Here is a 17,494-nt window from a genome sequence, read left to right as displayed (position 1 = left end):
CTCCTAATTCCTGTATTCAGCCCCTGCCTGTTGAAGTCAAACCCCAGGAGAGAAGCATAGAGTCTGTGAGAAGCTTAGAGCCTTTTAGGGGGAGGGGGAGGGAGGTCAGTGAGTGCCACAGATCTGAGCTGGACTCAGACCCATCTCTACCACCTAGTACTCTTTAGCCCAGTTCCTTGGCTTCTCCAAACCTCTGTCACCTTAGATATAAGGTAGAGATAATAAGAGCTACCTCACAGAGTTGTCATAGAGATAAAATTAAATATGTATAAAAATACTTTGCACATTATAAAATTCTCTCCAGCATAGGTCATTCATTCATTCAGCAATTCCCCATTGCATACCTGCTGCATGCCAGGTACTGCGCTGTGTTTAAAGAGCCATTTCCAGACTGTGAAGGCTGGGAAGAAAAGCAGGCTAATAGCCAGGACTTTACCAGTCATCAATGTGGTTCTGAGATAATTACTAGATGTTTTTATCTGGGTTTTCCAGAGAAACAGAACCAATAAAAGATATATATATACAAACACACACACACACACACACACACACACACACTATATATATTATATATATATATACACACACACTAAGTAGATATAAATAGGATGTGCTTGTATATTTATTTATTTATTTTTATAAAGAGATAAAGGAAACTTATTATAAGGAATTGGTTCCTGTGGTTGTGGAGGCTGAGAAGCCCCAGGGTCTGCCACAGCAAGCTGGAGACCCAGGAAAGCCAGTAGGGTAAGTTTCAGTTCAAGTCCAAGCCTGAAGGCAAAAGATTGATGCCTTAGGTTGGTGACAGTGCAGAAAGAGCAAATTTTCTCTTTCTCTACTTTTTTGCTCTATCCAGGCCTTCAATGGATAAGCAGATGAGGCCCACTCACACTGGGGAGGGCAGTGTACTTTACTCAGTCTGCAAGCTTAAATGGTAATCTCATCTAGAAATACCCTCACAAACACATCCCAAATAATGTTTAACCAAATATCTGGGCACCCTGCAGCCCAGTCACGTTGACATAAATTTAGCCATCACACCATGGTTGGTGTTCACATAGAGCATTCAAGTTTGCATAGCAGCTTTACATGCCATGTCTCATTTGGCCCCCAGAATGAGGGGCTTATTTCCCTTCTCTGTCACAGGTGTCGCCAGCTTGGCCATTTGAAGTGGGTCATGTTTGTCCTAAACCCAAATCTCTATGCACCAAGCCTTATTCCTCTTCCTCTCAGCGACAGGAGGTCTGCCCCTTTCCAGAGTCCCACCTGCCTAGCACATGAGGGGCTTGCAACTCTGTCTGCTGCCTGCAGTGCCCTGGTGCCCTCCACTTCTTCACACCAGTCCTTAGTAGGAAGGTCTGAAAGTAGTTTTCCTGTGGGCTTAGAGTTATCTGGGGGCGAGGTATCAGTAAGCATCTCCGCAAAGTCTGAATGTGGTCCTGATGCCTAGGATAGGTGAGGGCTCAACATAGAGATGTGCCTTTGTGAGCCTCAGTTGGTTGGGAGGCATGGTGTGGCATGGAGGAGGATGGCTGCAGGCTGGCGGCACTCCCACAGACACATTTGCCCTGGCCTGGCTGTCCGTGTGTCATCAGGGCACACAGTGCATGGCTTTTACATTTAATAAGCCTCTTGCCATTTTAATCATGCTGATGAATCAAGGTACTCCTGTGTATTTCTGTTTACTTAAAACAGATTGTGGGATGTTCTGTTAAACTCTGTCATAGAGGAAATATGAATTTATTAATTCAAAAATGGTCACCTCCTCATGCTGAGCTTCAAAAATGGGCCAAATCAGCGGCAGTTCTCAAGTTTGCGTTTCCAGCGGTGCCTGCCCTGCTAGCATTGCAACCACTTGTCAGCATGTTTGTCTCCTCATCTGGAAAATGCCATTTTAGGCTGCATGTCCCCCTTGCCTAGGACAGTACCCAACACAATGTAGGTATTTAGTTACTGTTTCTGGAATGGACTGGACTGCAGCTTGTGCAGGGAGGACTGCCTCACAGCTGCACTTGCCTCATCTGTACGCTGGGAAGAGTGCCTGACCAGCCCATAACAGACAGCACCTCATCTAGTCTGTCATACATAAGCTAGGTGCTGGGAATACAGTTCTTATTCAGACACAGCTCCTGCCTGTAGAGAGTTCACAGCAGAGTCGGGGGTGACAGCCCATAAACAACCAACCAGAGTTCATCTTGAGAAGCAGTGGACAAAAGAAGTTCAGGAAGAGGGTCTCAGGGACACTGAGGAGGGAGTGGGGTGATGCTGTCATCTGGAGACAACGGTACTAGAGGTTCGTTTGGTGACAGAATGGCATAGGACCTCAGAGCTGACTTCCATAGCTCAGCGCTTCCTTTCTCTGATTGGCTTTTTCTGCAATTTTTCCTGCAGGGCCTGTGCCAGCAGTGAGACAGAGAGTGAAGCGGGAGACATCATGGACCAGCAATTTGAAGAGATGAACAACAAACTCAACTCAGTCACTGACCCCACTGGCTTTCTGCGGATGGTTCGCCGCAATAACCTCTTTAACAGGTGAGCGTGGGGCACTTTCCCCAGGCCCAGTGCAGGGCAGGGTGCTCTGAGCACAGATAATGTGCTTTCAGTGGATGCTCCTTCCAGCTGGTTAGACTTCTGGCTCATGTCATGCATTTGCAGCAGCAAGCATGATGCTTCCACAGCCCCATGCCCGTCAGGGCCTCTGCTTCACAGCAGCATCTCCAGCTCAAGCGAGAAAACAGTGACAGGCTTGACGTGACAATCCTCATTTGGCTGGGATAGGAGTCCCAGGGGACAGTTGGCTGCTTCTTCACATAGCCTCAGAGCTGACTTTCCAAACATCAGGCAGAAGCCAGAGCAACTTCACATACTTCTTTGCTAGCTTCTGCAGGTAACTCCTGGGCCAGGTACCTGCACTGACTTCCTGGCCTGAGATTCGGGGAGGTCAGGGAGAGTGAGAATGCTAGTGCTGTTGGAGGGAGAAACTGGGCCTAGGAATGCACTCATCCAGACCCAGGCTCACCCGTCTGTGCCAAGACCTCAGTTCCCTGTCACTTGACCAAATAGGCCTTAATGGCTTTAAGATGAATCGAGTTTGAAATTTCCAAGCCAGCACACCCCTTCATCTTTTTCTAAGGAGTGATACCTGAGCTGGGTCCGGATAAACAGGGCAGGCGGTTGGGGTTGAGGGACACCTGTCCCACTGTTGTTTGGTTGCCTGGCAACAACCTAGGGGTACATTTTGATAGACCTCTTTGGAAAGATATCACAGACTCCCTAGGTCCCTGCCACAGCCTGAAGGCCTGCCTTTAAAGGGCAGCTGGTTGACCCTAGAACACAGGCAGGAAGTGACTGTGCACTGGGTGGGAGGCAGCCTCTGCTTGGCAGCCCTGCTGTGCAGGGCATTGTGCGCCCTGTCTGTTCCTACTCCAGGCCCTGGTTTCCTCTCATTATTGTGCTGTCAGGGTGACAAATGTGTGTTGACTTTCCCAGGGCTGAGTTGAGTGGGAAGGGAGCCAAGGGCAGGGGATGTAGGAGCTGGCAGCCTGGTTGTAAGGAGGCCAAAACTTCAAGCTAGTTCACCCTTAGTTCCTTCTTCCCAGCCACCTTCACAGGTGTCCCTCATGGCTTTTGGTTTCATGTAGGGATGCAGCCAGGTTTGCGGAGGCCTGGGATTGGGCCTGGACACATGTTCTTGCTCTGCCAACTTCTCAGCCAGTGAAGGCAGGTGACACTTACCTCCGCCAGGTGATGCAAACTGTGGTGATAAACTAGAGTGTGAAGAGCTCAGAGTGCAGCCTCTGGCCTTGCCACTCACGAGCTGTAGGACACTAGGGAGGCAGTTTCACCTCTGTCAGCCTCAGTCTCATCATCTGTGAAATGGGGATGGCTTCTTACCCTGCAGGGTTCCTGTAATGTGGGAATAAAGGAGCCAATGTATAAATAACACACTGACCGGCTTAATGTGTGGAAGGCACTGAACAATTGGTGGGTTTCTGTTGTTTGGAGTAAAGTGGGAAGAATAGTGCTAAACTTAAATTCTTAACGTGGGTGGAGAAACTTTGGAAGGGATGAGACGTCTGTGTGCCTATGCAGCAGCTGTTGGCCATCTTGGGTTGTAGCCTCCCCATCCTTCTTCCCTTCCTACCTCAAGTCCTTCACAGGAGAGAGCTGCCAAAGCAGACAGTCAGGCATCCATGGTGACCTGGTTGCAGGCACTCCAGCAGTCAGGAACCAGTTCCCCCAGGACCTCAGCACTATGGAAGAAAAGGGTCAAGCCAGGTATATCTAGGGCCCTAGCTTATCAACCCTAGGCTTGGGGTGCTGTGCACTTTGAATGGTGGAGTGCTCATTTTGGAAAGATGGTTTCTGTCCTTCTGAGCAGCCCTGCAATAGCTCCAGTGAGTACAATGCTGTAGATTAATTTGTTGGTTCGCTTATACAACACAATCTCCGCCCCCAGCCAGGCTGAGTATTGTGCCCAGCCCTGGGGACTAGTGGGGAGCAGCAAGGCCCACAGCCCTGGAGCTTGCACCCAGCTCCCTTGGCAAGGTCTGACCCAATCCAGTCCCACCCTCAGAAAAGCAAAGGAATTGAAGGGGTCTCTGCAGACTCTTCCAACCCCGACCCTTTGGATGAGGGAAATAGCCGGCATTCTTCTCGCTTCAATGTGGTAAGCCCTTAAGGCCCAGGAAAGTTTGCAACACTGTGTGTTCTCTGGCGCCTCTCTCAGAAGCCAGGAAGGGGGGTTCTGGCCTTCATCCACAAGAGAGTGGAGCTACAGCTGAGGGAACCACGGAGGCAAAGGTATCCTTGCTAGAACAGTGCAAGCTTCCCTGGCAAACTTTCAGTGCAGCCTCACGTCTTATAGCTGAGCACACATAGGCCAGAGAGGAGGGAGATCTGCCCGTGAACAGGTGCCAAAACATGCCTCGCAGCTTCCCTGCCAGCCTGTCCCTGCCCTACTGTGGGGTCCCAGGCCTCCCTCTCTGTCCCATGTATGGCCAGGGATCTGGGCTAAGAGTGCACTGGCTTGTGACTGAACAGAGCAGCTAGAAGTAGCTTTTCTGCAGATTGCTGATAGTGGCTAGTGTTTGCAGAGTGCTCGTAGCCTGGAGCCAACAGAGGTGATATGGAAGCAACCATGTGTGTAGGGCCTTGTGTACTGGAGCAGTAAGGGCTTCCCTCTCCGGGGGCTCTCCAGCTCGGTGATTTTATGGATTCCTTGGCCCCTTTGTTCCTTGGTGGTTTCCTGGACTGATTTGCCAATGAGGCCTCTGTAGCTAATGCGAGTCAAGTGAGACTTGGCTTTAGGTTTTTCTCCCTTGCCACTTCAGGAATTGCTCTTTGTTCTGCTGTCATTTTTGAGGTCTCTGCAATCACTATTTTTCTTCTTGCCTATTGGCAGAAAACACATTTGCATTTTGAACCCAGGGTAGGCACTGCTATTGAATGAAAAACAAAGACCCTTCTCTTGGCCAGCACCCTGACCTTGGTGTGAGCCCCAGAGGGCAGAGCAGCAGCCCTACCCTTTGGGAGTGACGCGGAGGACTGGTAGGCCAGCACATGCATGTAAGTGTCTGTGTGTGTGTCGGGGGAGGTTCTGTGGGAATGTATGTATGTATTTGTATGAGCAGGGTTGTATTTGTATGTGTGTGTTTATGTGTGGTATGTATATATGATATGTGTGTATGTGATCGGACCTGGGTCAGTCAGCAGATCACATTTGCTGTAGAAAAGACAAAGAAGAACAGGACAGGCTTTTGACTGCATCCTGGATCCTGGACGACAGGGACTGCGTTGGTATTAAGTAAGGTGCACCCATCCAGAGTCATTTAGGGCCAGTATCCCAGAGAAGTTTCCTGACTTCTATAAGCCACCATTGGTGCAACAAGCATCCTAGGTCTTTAATTTTCCACTTTATATCTGTGTGTGACACAATGTGGAGAGGGACTTTCTTATTGTCCAGAGAGCAGTGACTAGAGCCAAAACAGACGACAAAGAAGTAAGTCTTCTTTTTCTAAAGAGAGGTGCACAGCAGGGCCAGAGCCCACCCTCAGGTCTCTGCAACTTCCCTCTAGTGCCCTGCTAGACAACTTCCCTCTAGTGCCCTGTGAGAAACACTTCTGGTCTCTCACAGAAGACTGGATAAGGAATCAGCAAGAGAGAACCTCAGCTTGGTTGGGGGTCCTTCCAGAGAATCACCAACAAAAACTGGGGTCCTGCTACATGGGGAAAGAGGCCTCTCCATCCCATGGGCCCAGCCTCCATGACTATAGAACAGGGAGAAAAGAAAGTAGGGAGGATGCTAGGTGGGAGTGGGCCGGCCACAGTGCTCAGTGTGCCCACATTTAACGTGGCACGGGTGTGTGTGTGTGTCCTGCTGGGTGGGTCACATGGGCCCAGCACCTTACTGGTTCCCCACCCAGGAGGCTGTCTGCTGGGCAGGGACCTCAACCGCATGTTATGGAGTGTGCAGCCAGTGGCAGAGTGGAGGGGGTCTGGGGGAGCCAGAGCTGCTGCCACGTTGAGGGGTGCAGAGGAAACCCTGCAGAGCTTTTCCCTGCCCTCTTCCCCCTCTGCCCTCAACACCTGAGGGTCAGGCCCTGAAAGTGGAGAGGCAGTAGTGCTCCCAGAGCCTGCCCTGCCCTCCAAATCCATGCGTGAAAGCCTGGCCTACAGTGGAGGTGGGAGGGAATGCAGTGACTGTAATACACAGGAGGACTTCCTAAAGGCGCAGGGAAGAAAGTGTCAGCAGGACAGTGGAGAGCAGTGACTGGAGAGGAGAGCCATCTCCACAAGGCCAGCCTGGCCGGTAAGCTGAGACCTGGCACACACATGTCCTGCTGTGTGTGCGTCTGCATGGATGTGTAGTTGTAGTTCTTTTTTTGTTTAGAGACAGAGTCACACTCTGTCACCCAGGCTGGGTTATAGTGGTGCCGTCATAACTAACTGCAGCCTCAAACTCCTGGGCTTAAGTGATCCTCCTGCCTCAGCCTCCTGAGTAACAGGGACCACAGGTGCACACCACCTCACCCAGCTAATTTTTTAAAATTATTTTTTTGTAGCAACAGAGTCTTGCTTTGTGGCCCAGGCTGGCTCAAGTGATCCTCTCATCTTGGCCTTCCAAAATGCTGGGATCCTTGTGAGTCTCCGTACCTGGCCAGGCTGTGGTTTTTTATGAACGTACATGTGGGCCACCCTGCTTTAGGGCCATACGGAGGCGTGCTGCAGTAGTGCTGCAAAAGCCCAGTGTAGGCCGGCCATCTGCTGATCACTGTCTTCCCAGGTCTAGGCCTTTGTCTGTGGTGAGGCACACAGTGCAGAGGAGAAATCTTGGGCTCTGGGGCCAGCCAGACCTTGATTTGAAACCTGGCTCTGCCCTTTGTTAAGGTGACCTTGAGCTTTTTACGTTTGCTTACCGCTGGAGTAGTTACTAGGATGCAATAAGGGTAATGATGACGAGATCAATCCTGCTGTGTAGTAAGTAGTTTCTTTCTCTCCCCACCTTGAGTCTGAGGTTTCTACGGCACCAAAGGCTCTTTTCTGAGGGGTGAATCAACCACTCAAAAGATCTAAAAGATCAAATCTCCACCAAGAAACTGATAGATTGATGCTTCTTCCTGCTACAACCTCTCTCAGGGCCACTGGAAACACCTTGAATAAATGCAGAGTGATGACCCAATCTGCCGTCAGCTACAGCTATAGCCCTGGCTTTGAACCCCCAAGATTGCATACCCAGCTTCCTGGCTGGGGTCCTGCATCTCTGTCCCCTGCTCCTTGTTGATGCCTCTTTGGCTTCTGGCCCCAATAAGGAGCTGAGTGTTCTCTCCATCTCTGACCTCCAGGTCATCTGTGCCACATTAAATGTGGGCATGTAGAGCATGCCATGGCTGCCATCCACCCATACTCACCTCACTGTGACTATTCTGGGCAAGGATCTTCCCTGCCAACAGCTGCTGCAGCTGCTGGTTCCAGTCACCAGGCTTTGGGCAGGAGCCCCTGTCCTGTCCCTGCCTATCTTGATGCCTATCAACAGCCTCAAACGGTTGCTGGTGCTCAGCAAGGTGAATTGCCCCAAGCCAAGTCTGCCCACTTGTCAGTGGCAGAGATGAAATCTGCCCCTCACTGGATGTGACTTTGTTCCTCACACTGATCCCATTACCACCCACCTGGGACAGGCTGATGGTCATCGCTGTCCCCCCTCTGGCTGGGGCACAGTTTTGTTTGTGTCCCTCTCTTGACAGGAGTCACAGGAGTTCCAGTGTGGTTGGATGGAAGTGTGGAGCTTGGCATCTGAGTACTTCACAGTCCCACCTTGCCATTCTTCCCATTTCCTGTTCTATTTTCCCCCCACCCTCTGTCCTAACCCAGAGGAACCCCAGACCTGCCCATTCACATCTCAGGGTCTTCACTTGGGCATGGGGACATGGCCAAAGAGGGCTTTCCCCTGAGGCACTGTCTCAAACACAGCATCTTTCACAAATCCATCTTGGATTGCCCCTACTGGAAACATTTCTCCCTTCTCTAAAACTTCCTGGTGCTTTATCTGCGGGTAGGGAGCCACAACCATGCACCTTGCATTTGTCACCTGTGTCCATGCCCTCTCCCCTCCCAGGCTGTGCACTCGCCCGAGGCTCAGTCACTTCTGATTTATCTCTGTATCCCCAAGGAGCCTAGCAGGGTGCTGTGTGTTAAGTAGGTACAGGCACGGAAGGGAGGGAGGGAGGGAATTAAGTAACTATAACAACAATAACAAAGATGATAATGACAGCAGTGCGCGTCTGCTGATTACTTCCCAGCACTCAGCACTGTGCTAAGTGCTTTACATGTGTTATCTTAGTTAATCCCTGCAGCAACCATGAGGGGTACTATGATGACACCGAGGCTTAGAGAGGTTAAGTTAGTTGCCCAGGGTCTCACAGCTAGAAAATGACAGAGCCAGCATTAGGAGCCAGGTCTGCCAGACTCCAAAGACAGTGCTCCGGCCCCACAGGCCCTCATCCATCTAACTCCCTTGCCAGGTGATCACCCATCTTTTGCCTGAATTCCTCCCATGACAGGGAGCTTACTACCTCCTGAGGCAGCATATTCTGTCTTCAGACAACTCTGACTAATCCAGCTCTGGAGGTTCTCTGTGAACAAGTGAATTCAACCCCACAGGTTTGTTTTCAGGGACAGGCTTGGACCCACAAATTGAAAGTGGAAAGTCCTTTGGAAGGGGGTTTTGCTGTATTGCTGGACATGCATCAGCTGGGCAGGCTGCCATACATGAGGTTGTCTTTTCTTCTCTCCATCCCTGAGCACTTGAGAAGCCCACCCCAATGACTGCCTGGCTCGGGCCTTTGTTCTGATCTCTGAATGGGGTCAGCAGGAAAAGCCTGTGCAAGGCTGGCCTGGGCATCAGGTTCTTTTAAGGTGAGCATCTCCAGGCTTGGCCCTAGAGCCTCATACTTGTTACAGTAAAGAGCAGATGGCCACAGCACAATGCCCAGAGTGGGCAGAGGCCGGGCACCACCAACTGCTGCTGTGGCTCCTGCAGGAGGGCAGGTGCAGACCCTCTTGGTGGAGGCATGTGCCATAACCCTTAGCCCAGGCAGGGAACCTACCATGGACCCAGCATGCCCAGGAGAGTCCAAGAGCAAGGGGAGAGAAACCACATGCAGCTCCAGATTCATTCCTGGGCTTGAGAGGAGACAGGCACCGCCGTAAGAGCCAGGGTCCCTGCCTGTACCTGCCCAGCCTTGTGGCTCTTCTCTGGAGGAGCAGCCAGGCACATGGCAATTAAGGAGGGGAACAGGTAGAAGCGCCCGCAGCTTATTGCATAAGTACTTAAAATGCAGTGTTCACCAGGTTCACCTCCCAGAGGAGAAAACCTTTCGTGTGAGGATGTTCGTGGAGGGAAGTCACTGAATGGTTTCAGAATCCTGTTTTTTAATTGAATTGAGGCATCTCTGGTTACTTAAATATAATGTATTTGCCAATTAATTTTTCCATTGACGTCTTAAAACTCAGGTTCAGATCTCAGGCCAGCTACCTCAGAAGATGCAGCTCAGTTGAGAGCCCCAGAGGGGATTTAGGAGCATCCTGGTTAGGGCTCAGTTGAGGGAGGAAGGAACCAAAGGATTTTCCAGGTAGCTCGATCCCAGCAGAGCAGGAGCTACACTGACAGTCTGCCAGGTGCAGTCCTCGCCTGTGAGGCAGGAAGCTGCAGCCCAGAGGGGTTGAGGGGCTCACCTGAGTGAGTGTGAGCAGGTGAGCAAGTGAGGGGCAGAGGCAGGATTCCCCCCAGGGCAGCCTGACCGCAGAGCAGCACAGAGGGCATGGCAGGTGAATATGCGCAATAAAGACATCCTGAGAAGGTGAGGACCATGTGTCTGATCAGAAGAGAAATGGCGGGCTGAGAAATGGCAGCCACACCTTGAATGAGCTGCCACCACCGAGGACCCTCCCTGACCCCTGTAGAACTCTGACCTGGGGACAGGGTCTTCACAGATGGCCCCTGGACTAGTGCTCTGTGCAGTGTCTGCCTTTCTGGGATAGAGGGCACAAGCCAGATGAGGCAGATGAGGGTTCAGGGCCTGATGCCATACCGCACCAGGCCTTTGGCTCCCCAGAGAGCAGAGGGCCCCCCCTCAGGCCACAGGCTTTCTGCTGCCTGACTGCATGGAGTGGTGGGGCCTTGCCCCTGATGTTGCTGCCTTAGAGGAGATGTTTAACCTTGCATCTTTGTTTACTCATTAGTCACAGTGAACGGGGCTGAGGGTTGGAAGAGGATGCGAGTGGTGTACTCACGTCACAGCCCAGAAGATGGCGGGGGCCCACCTGGCCCTGAGATTCCATGTCCGTACTCTAGAAGATGCCCCATACCAGTTTAGTTCCCTTCTCACCCCTCCCTTCCAGCCATCCTAAAGATGTCATGGCCAGATGTGCCCTGGGGTGAGCATTCCTGGCCCTATATCTAGACAGACCATGAAGGAACCAAGTGCCTGGTGAGGAATTGAGCCCCAGAGGAGCAGGAGGGCGGGACACAGGGAAGAGGCAGAAAGGAAGACACTCCCAGAGGCCTCGTTCTGCCACCTGTGTTCAAGCGTTAAGATCAGACGCACACATGTGACCACACATGTACACAGCTGCTATCGGGCCTTGCTTGGTCCTCATCAAATTGTGAACTCCATGAGGGCAGGACCAAATCTCCCTGTTCACTGAATTCCCCCCCTGCAGCTCACCCAGGGCCACCAAGGAGGCACTTAGCCCGTGTTGAATGGGTGAATGAGCACCACCTTTCTCTTTGGTGCCGTGAGGAGCAAAGCCTTCCCTCAGGTCGCCCCTTCATGCGTTCCTCAGGTGGTACCCTTCCTAGCTGCCCCTCCCCAGGCAGTCTCACAGCACTGGCCCCATGGTAGTGGCTGCCTCTGGGTTGATGTGTGTGGAGCAGACAGCCCCAGCCAGCCAGTGAGTTTCTTCGAGATTGCACTAAGCTCTAGCATGCTTGTTCCCTCCTCCCAGCCATCTGGTCAGCCCTACTGCAGAGACAGGAGGGCCAGAATCTCAGGGCTAGGTGGGCCCCCACCATCCTGGTCATCTTCAGGCTTGAGCCAGAGCCCTTTTCTTAGCGTTGGCTAAGGGAGAGTCAAGCCCCTGTTTCTTCATCTGCTGACCCCACGTAGACGCTTCTCTGCCAAGGAGGCAGTGCTGTGTTCTTCACGTGGGAGACCTGATTCCTCAATGCCAGACTGCTGCAGAAATGCTGCCTTGGAAGCCAGATGAGGGGTGACAGAGCAGAGTGGGTTGAGGTGAGAGCCTGCCTCGCAGAAGGCAGGGCGGGCAGACTCCACAGTGAGGTCTGTTGGGTCCCAGCTGCCTGAAAGAGGTTTTTTGGCCCAAGCAGAGTGGGTGTGTGCATTTCACTCTCCACCTCAGAGTGTGAGAGCCTGAGAAAGCTCTGTGTGTGTGTGTGTGTGTGTGTGTGTGTGTGTGTGTGTTGGGGGAGGGGGACTTGCCCAGGCTGCTGTCTGCACCATGAATTAACTCCACTCTTTAAGCTGAGTGTGGATGGGAAGCCAGGGAGCAGCTGCACACAGGCTCATCCTCGCTCGCAGGCACTGCTACAGCACAGACTGCCCAAAGGAGTGTGAGCAGTGCGCTGGCTTCCTCCTGCCTCAGGAATAGAGCCCTTCATCCTCCCTGAAGGGAAGATTCACGAGCCCAGCCCAGCTGGCATTTGTCATCATTCCAGAGACATGAGTCACGCCCCTGACCCCTCTGCCCCTTGGCTGCTCTTCGCAGACCCTCTGTGGCCTCACCTCTCTCTGATGCATGCTGGACCCTCTCCTTTTCCCGCCACCACACAGACTGTGTGCTTTGGAGAAAATGAAAATGTTCCTGAAGTAGGTTAATAAACATCATCTGAAGAATAAACCAATAAAGACAGTGTGAGGTGAGAAGATCCTCTGCTGAGAGCTAGGCTGTCAGTCCAACTGGGTCCCGGCAGCCACGGGACAGACTGTGAGAAAAGTGAGCCAGTGCCACCTGCTGGAGCCCCGGGGTGGTGCAGCTGTGAAGCCTGGAGCCGCAGCCCCCAGGAGGGGCCACCTACCATCACACCACCTTTAGGGACACAGCGGCTGGGAGGGCACAGCAAAAGCCCCTATCCTGCCAAGTGGGAGGCCTGATGCCCTGCCAGCCTGGTGGCTTTGTGCAGGTCTCTTGCTCTCTCTGGTCCTTGGTTCCTCGTCCGAAGAGGAGGAGTAACCTCACAGGCCCTGAGCCGGTGAGGCCGCCGTGGCAGGCCTGGCTGTGCCGGCAGAGGAGTGCATGTGTGTTCTACTCTGGGCTGTCTTCATTCCTAAATGGGCAGCATGGCCCCTGCCATGGCTCATGCTCCTGCCACGTGGGAAGCATGTTTCCACCCCTTTCAAAGCTCCCATTCTAGCAAGCGAAAAGCACTGTTCTCTAGAGCCCAGAGAGCTGAGGCAAAGAGAAGTCAGCCAGGGTGAAAGGCCTGTGGAGATCAGAGCAATACTATATATACTCTAAAGTGCTGCCTTGAGGAGCCCCCGGCCCTCTGTGGCCGTTCTTCTACAAAGCAGTGAAGGACTAGGTTGTCGTGACAGTGTAGGAAGGTGGACGGCAGAGAGCAGGTCATCCGTCACACTCCAGTGCACACCTGTTAGCCGCTGTGAGCATTCTGCCGCCTGGGGCTCAGAGCCTGGGGTGCCTGCTGCCAGCCAGCTGTGACTCAGAGGCCCAAAACCACACCACCACAAGGACATGTATCAGTAGTGCCAACTCTCCTGGGCAGATTACACCACCAGAAAGCTGAGCCTGCACCCTAACTGTCCCATGCCTGATGCCCACACAGAGGAGACACAGGAAGGGCTGAGGTTCAGCAGAGGGGTTGAGGGCTTGCCTAGATAGAGGAGATTTTTCATTTTCTAAAACTAGAAGTTCCAGTTGGATTGATCATCAGTAAAAAAAAATTTTTTAAAAACCCTAGAAGAGGCCCTACAAGAACTTTAGCCCAACCCTTTATTTTACCAGCAAGGAAAAGAGGGAAGTGACATTCCTTGCCAGAGTCACAGCTCTTTGGTGACATGTCTAGGCAAACTGGTGATCCACTCCCAGCTGTGAACACTAAGGCTCAGGGCTAAGGAGCTGACTGCTTTGCTGTTTTGATCTGTTGGGAATATATCTTTATGCAGATCTCTAGGCAGAGGTATCCCAGTAAGACAGCTGCAATTGGTTGCTTTAACTGTTGCAGTGAGAACAGAAACTGCATGTGAAAGGGAGCTCACCCTTACCAGCTTCCAGCAGTCTGCACAAGGCAGCAGCAGCACTAATGATGGGGGAGGCAAGGAAACCTTGGGTCTGCCCATGCAACCAGGGAGGGGCTGTGTCCTGCCACATCCTGTCCTCTGAGTCCCAGCTTGACACCCTCCCACCATGCGCATCTCTGGCGGAGGGCTCCCAGGGTTCAAGGGACCCTCAGTAGCTCTTGGCCTTGGTTTCCTGCCTGCCATCCCCCTGACCCCTGACTCCCATTCCCTGCCCCTGAGCCTATCAGTCCCAGGGCAGTTCCCCAGTGGGGACCAGCCACATGTGGCTGCTGTCAAGGTGGACCAGGGCCACTAGCGTGGAGAAACCAGAGGCAGCTGCTGCGTGAAGAGCTAGTAAGGAAGAGGCGTGGGCAGGAAGGCAGCACTGGGCCCAGCAGATGCAGGACTGCGAAGGCTGCTGCTGCGGGGCTGGGCGGCTAGCCACAGATGCCTCCTGCTCAGGGAGAAAGTCTTGATGGATTTACTTTGACCTCAAATCACGGTTTCAGGTTGGTTGGTTTTTTGGTTTGTTGTTTCATAATTACCAACTATTTCTACACTTTTGTTTTTATTTTGGAAAGGATCTCTCTAGGGACAGGTTCCCAGCCCCCCGCACACACACACACACACACACACACACACACACACACACACACACACACACACACACACTGAATAGCAGCACAGATCAGAGGAGTATTCTCAAAGGACCGCCTGCCTGAATGCAAGGGGCCTCGTGGCCAGGTCCTGCTGGGCCCACCCAGACTGGGCTGGCTAGGGTCAGTGCCCAGGAACTGTTGCTCCAGAAATAGTTGGTCTGTGAGCTGCCAGGTTGCAAGAAGGGCCAGGGTGGGAGGCTGAGAGCCAGTGCTTGATGTGGCATCTAGGGGGGCAGAGGCCAGCAAGTGCTGATGGGGCACAGGTGGGCTTGGCGGCCTGGAGAGAGCAGGACAAGGTCAAGTTCCAGGCAGGGGGTGCTCAGCTGAGACTCAGAGGCAGAGCCTTCATTGGAGCCCTGGCCACCCCATTAATCTCTGGTTCTTGAAGAATCTGCACTGTGTTAGCCCTGGGGATGGGGGAATGTTCTCAGGGGAGGGGTGTTGACACAGGTGGCCTCCTTATGCTCATCCCCTAGGAAACAACTGGTAGCCTGGGGAGAGGAACTTCTTGATCAGGCAAGCCTGGTTGTTTAAAGAGGTAAGAGGTACTGCTTCTCCCCAAAGATAACCCCAGATCCTCTGCCCAGTGCCCAGGCCCATCTGGCCCACTTTCTTCTTCGGCCTGCATCCCCAGCCCTCTGTCCGCATGACTTCTCACACTCACTGCCCCAAGTACCCCAGTCTCTATTTCCCTATGTTGTTCCTCTGTTGGAATGACCTCCTCCACTTTGTCCAGGCAGGGTACCACCAAGTCATCCCTTGTAGCCCAGATCAAATGGTGCTGTCCCAAAGAGCCTTTCCTCAGCTCAGCCCGACCAGCAGTGGGAGTCAGGGACTTATCTCCCCGGTGCTGCCCCACCTCCACTGGGACCCAGGACAAAGGCCCATGGCCTGGGTGGCACCCATGGTGCCTGGCACATCATGGGCAGTGACATATGTGGGATGGGTTAGCGCCACCGGGCCCCTTAGATGCCTCTGGCACTCATGGCATTTTCAATAAAAAGATGCCACCGCCGTTAGCACTTAGGCCCTGGAATCCACAGCCTGGTCTCTGCCCTCCTGCCCCAGGCCTGTCTCTAGCTCACATGCCCAAGCCTTGTCTGGCTCTCCACGTGCTGCAGCCATCCTCTCCAGGCCCCACACTCCCTGCCCCTAGATGACACTGCTCCTGACTGGAGGGCATGAAGCAGTGCCCAAGGCTGGGATTCGAGCTCAGCAGGTCTGTCCACCACTTCTTCCAGACATTTTCCTCTTTTGAATTGCTGGCCAGCATCAGACTCCAGCCTTTCCCTGGCACTTCCTTGTGTAGTTCAGCATTGCCAGTAGGGTTACCCTGCCCAGACCTCCAGGGACTGCCCAACCTGACATCTTGTGCTCCTCAGGGAGGGGTCAGATGGGCCGGGTGTTTGGTTCTGATTTGTTGGAGTAAGTAGCCAAGCTTTGGAGCAGCTGAAGGAACTCCTGGGTCTCCCTGGACAGCTGGGGCTGTCCTGAGAACTCCCTAGAGCTGGGGTCTCTTTCTCTAGTAGGAGCCTTTTTAGTTCAAAGCCGAAGGGCCTTGAGGTTTGTGGAGTGTCCCCATCAGTCATCTTGAGGACCTTGGGCCACAGCACTGTCTGGCAGCATGGCACTCCCCCTGGTCGCCCCCAGCTGGACTGATCAGACTCAGGCACCTCAAGTTGGGGGTACATGAGCCCATAGTCCAGGCCATCATCTAGATTGTGAAACTTGAGGTACATAGGAAGAGGGCACCTAGTGCTCCTGCTGCTGCCCATCTGCTGTCTGGATGGCAGCCTAGGCTCTTCAGGGCCATGCTGCCTGTCTGCTGAGAACATGTGTGTGTGGTAACCAACAGTGCCGTGACAGACACCGCGCGTCATGCCAAAGCGTCTCCTCGGGAGAGCAATTTGGTAATCTCTCCTTGAGGGGAGAATTGCTCTTTGCAGTGTATTCTGTGGAATTAAGTGAGCCTCTGAGTGTCACTCCAGGGTTATCTGTGCTTCACTGGCTCTGATGGCAAAGACATGCTGCAGCCCTCGTCACTTGTAATTACACGTTTCCAGAGTGAGTGAGGCCAGGGAGCGGACGTGAGTGGGCTCCCTGGCCCTCCAAGTCCTGCTGCTCTGCTTTTCTCTCACAGGCACCAGGCTGGGGGCTGAGGGAGCCGAGAGCTTGGCTTGGCATGACCCTAGAATTTAGGTCAAGTGGTGCATTGCCAAGATCACCGGGAGGAGTGGGAGAGAGCTAGGGGTAGAAACCTTACCTGGAAAACACATCACTGAATCTTTCAAATAATTTATTTTGATGTCACAGCTCCTGGCCTGGACCAGCAGAGAGGAGCAGCCTTCTGTGCTTTTCTTCGGCAACAATCTAGTTGCTGTCACTGCCAGTAGCCAGAGTACCTACTGAACCTCAGCAGTGTATCTGGTTTAAGGCATGGTCTTTGCCCTTAAGAGTCCTAGAGTATGTAGCAGAAACTCTTAAACTATGCACAGTGTCTAAATCGAGGTTAAGAGATCACTGATGGTGGGGTGTGGTGTCTCACGTCTGTAATCCCAACACTTTAGGAGGCCAAGGTGGGAGGATTGCTTGAGCCCAGGAGTTCAAGACCAGCCTGGGTAACACAGTGAGACCCCATCTCTACAAAAAAAAATTTACAAATTAGCTAGGTGTTGTGGTACATAACTGTGGACCCAACTCCTCAGGAGGCTGAGGCAGGAGGAGCACTTGGGCCCAGGAGGTTGAGGCTGCAGTGAGCTATGTTTGCACCACTGCACTCCAGCCTGGGTCACAGAGCAACAATTTGTCTTTTTTTTTTTGTTTTTTTTAAGCTATCTCCTACAGGAAGGATGATACCTTGTCTGTTTAAAAAAAAAAAATCACTGTCTGTCCAGTAATCAGGCACAGAATGTCACTGATGGCTGTGCTGCGGCCACAGTGGCCAGGCCACAGGGCAGGTGCTGAGAGGATGCACGTGGGCAGCCTTGTTGCTGCATTGGAAATGGACTCGTTTCCCCTCCC

The 17,494-nt window shown here is 52.8% G+C and overlaps 1 protein-coding gene across 4 annotated transcripts in view; it reads left to right on the top strand.

Annotated features, from left to right (window-relative positions):
- The window catches only part of TTC28 (tetratricopeptide repeat domain 28), a 704,109-nt gene that overhangs the window by 649,520 nt on the left and 37,095 nt on the right, over positions 1-17,494 (top strand). For all 4 annotated transcript variants that reach the window (XM_034949042.3, XM_034949043.4, XM_057301024.2 and 1 more), the window contains one exon: positions 2,392-2,532. In XM_034949042.3, coding sequence (XP_034804933.2) covers positions 2,392-2,532 — 141 coding nt within the window. The remainder of the gene's footprint in view (positions 1-2,391; positions 2,533-17,494) is intronic.

Source organism: Pan paniscus, chromosome 23 (genome assembly GCF_029289425.2).
Source record: "Pan paniscus chromosome 23, NHGRI_mPanPan1-v2.0_pri, whole genome shotgun sequence".
NCBI lineage: Eukaryota > Metazoa > Chordata > Mammalia > Primates > Hominidae > Pan > Pan paniscus.
This window is presented reverse-complemented; position numbering and strand designations above follow the sequence as displayed.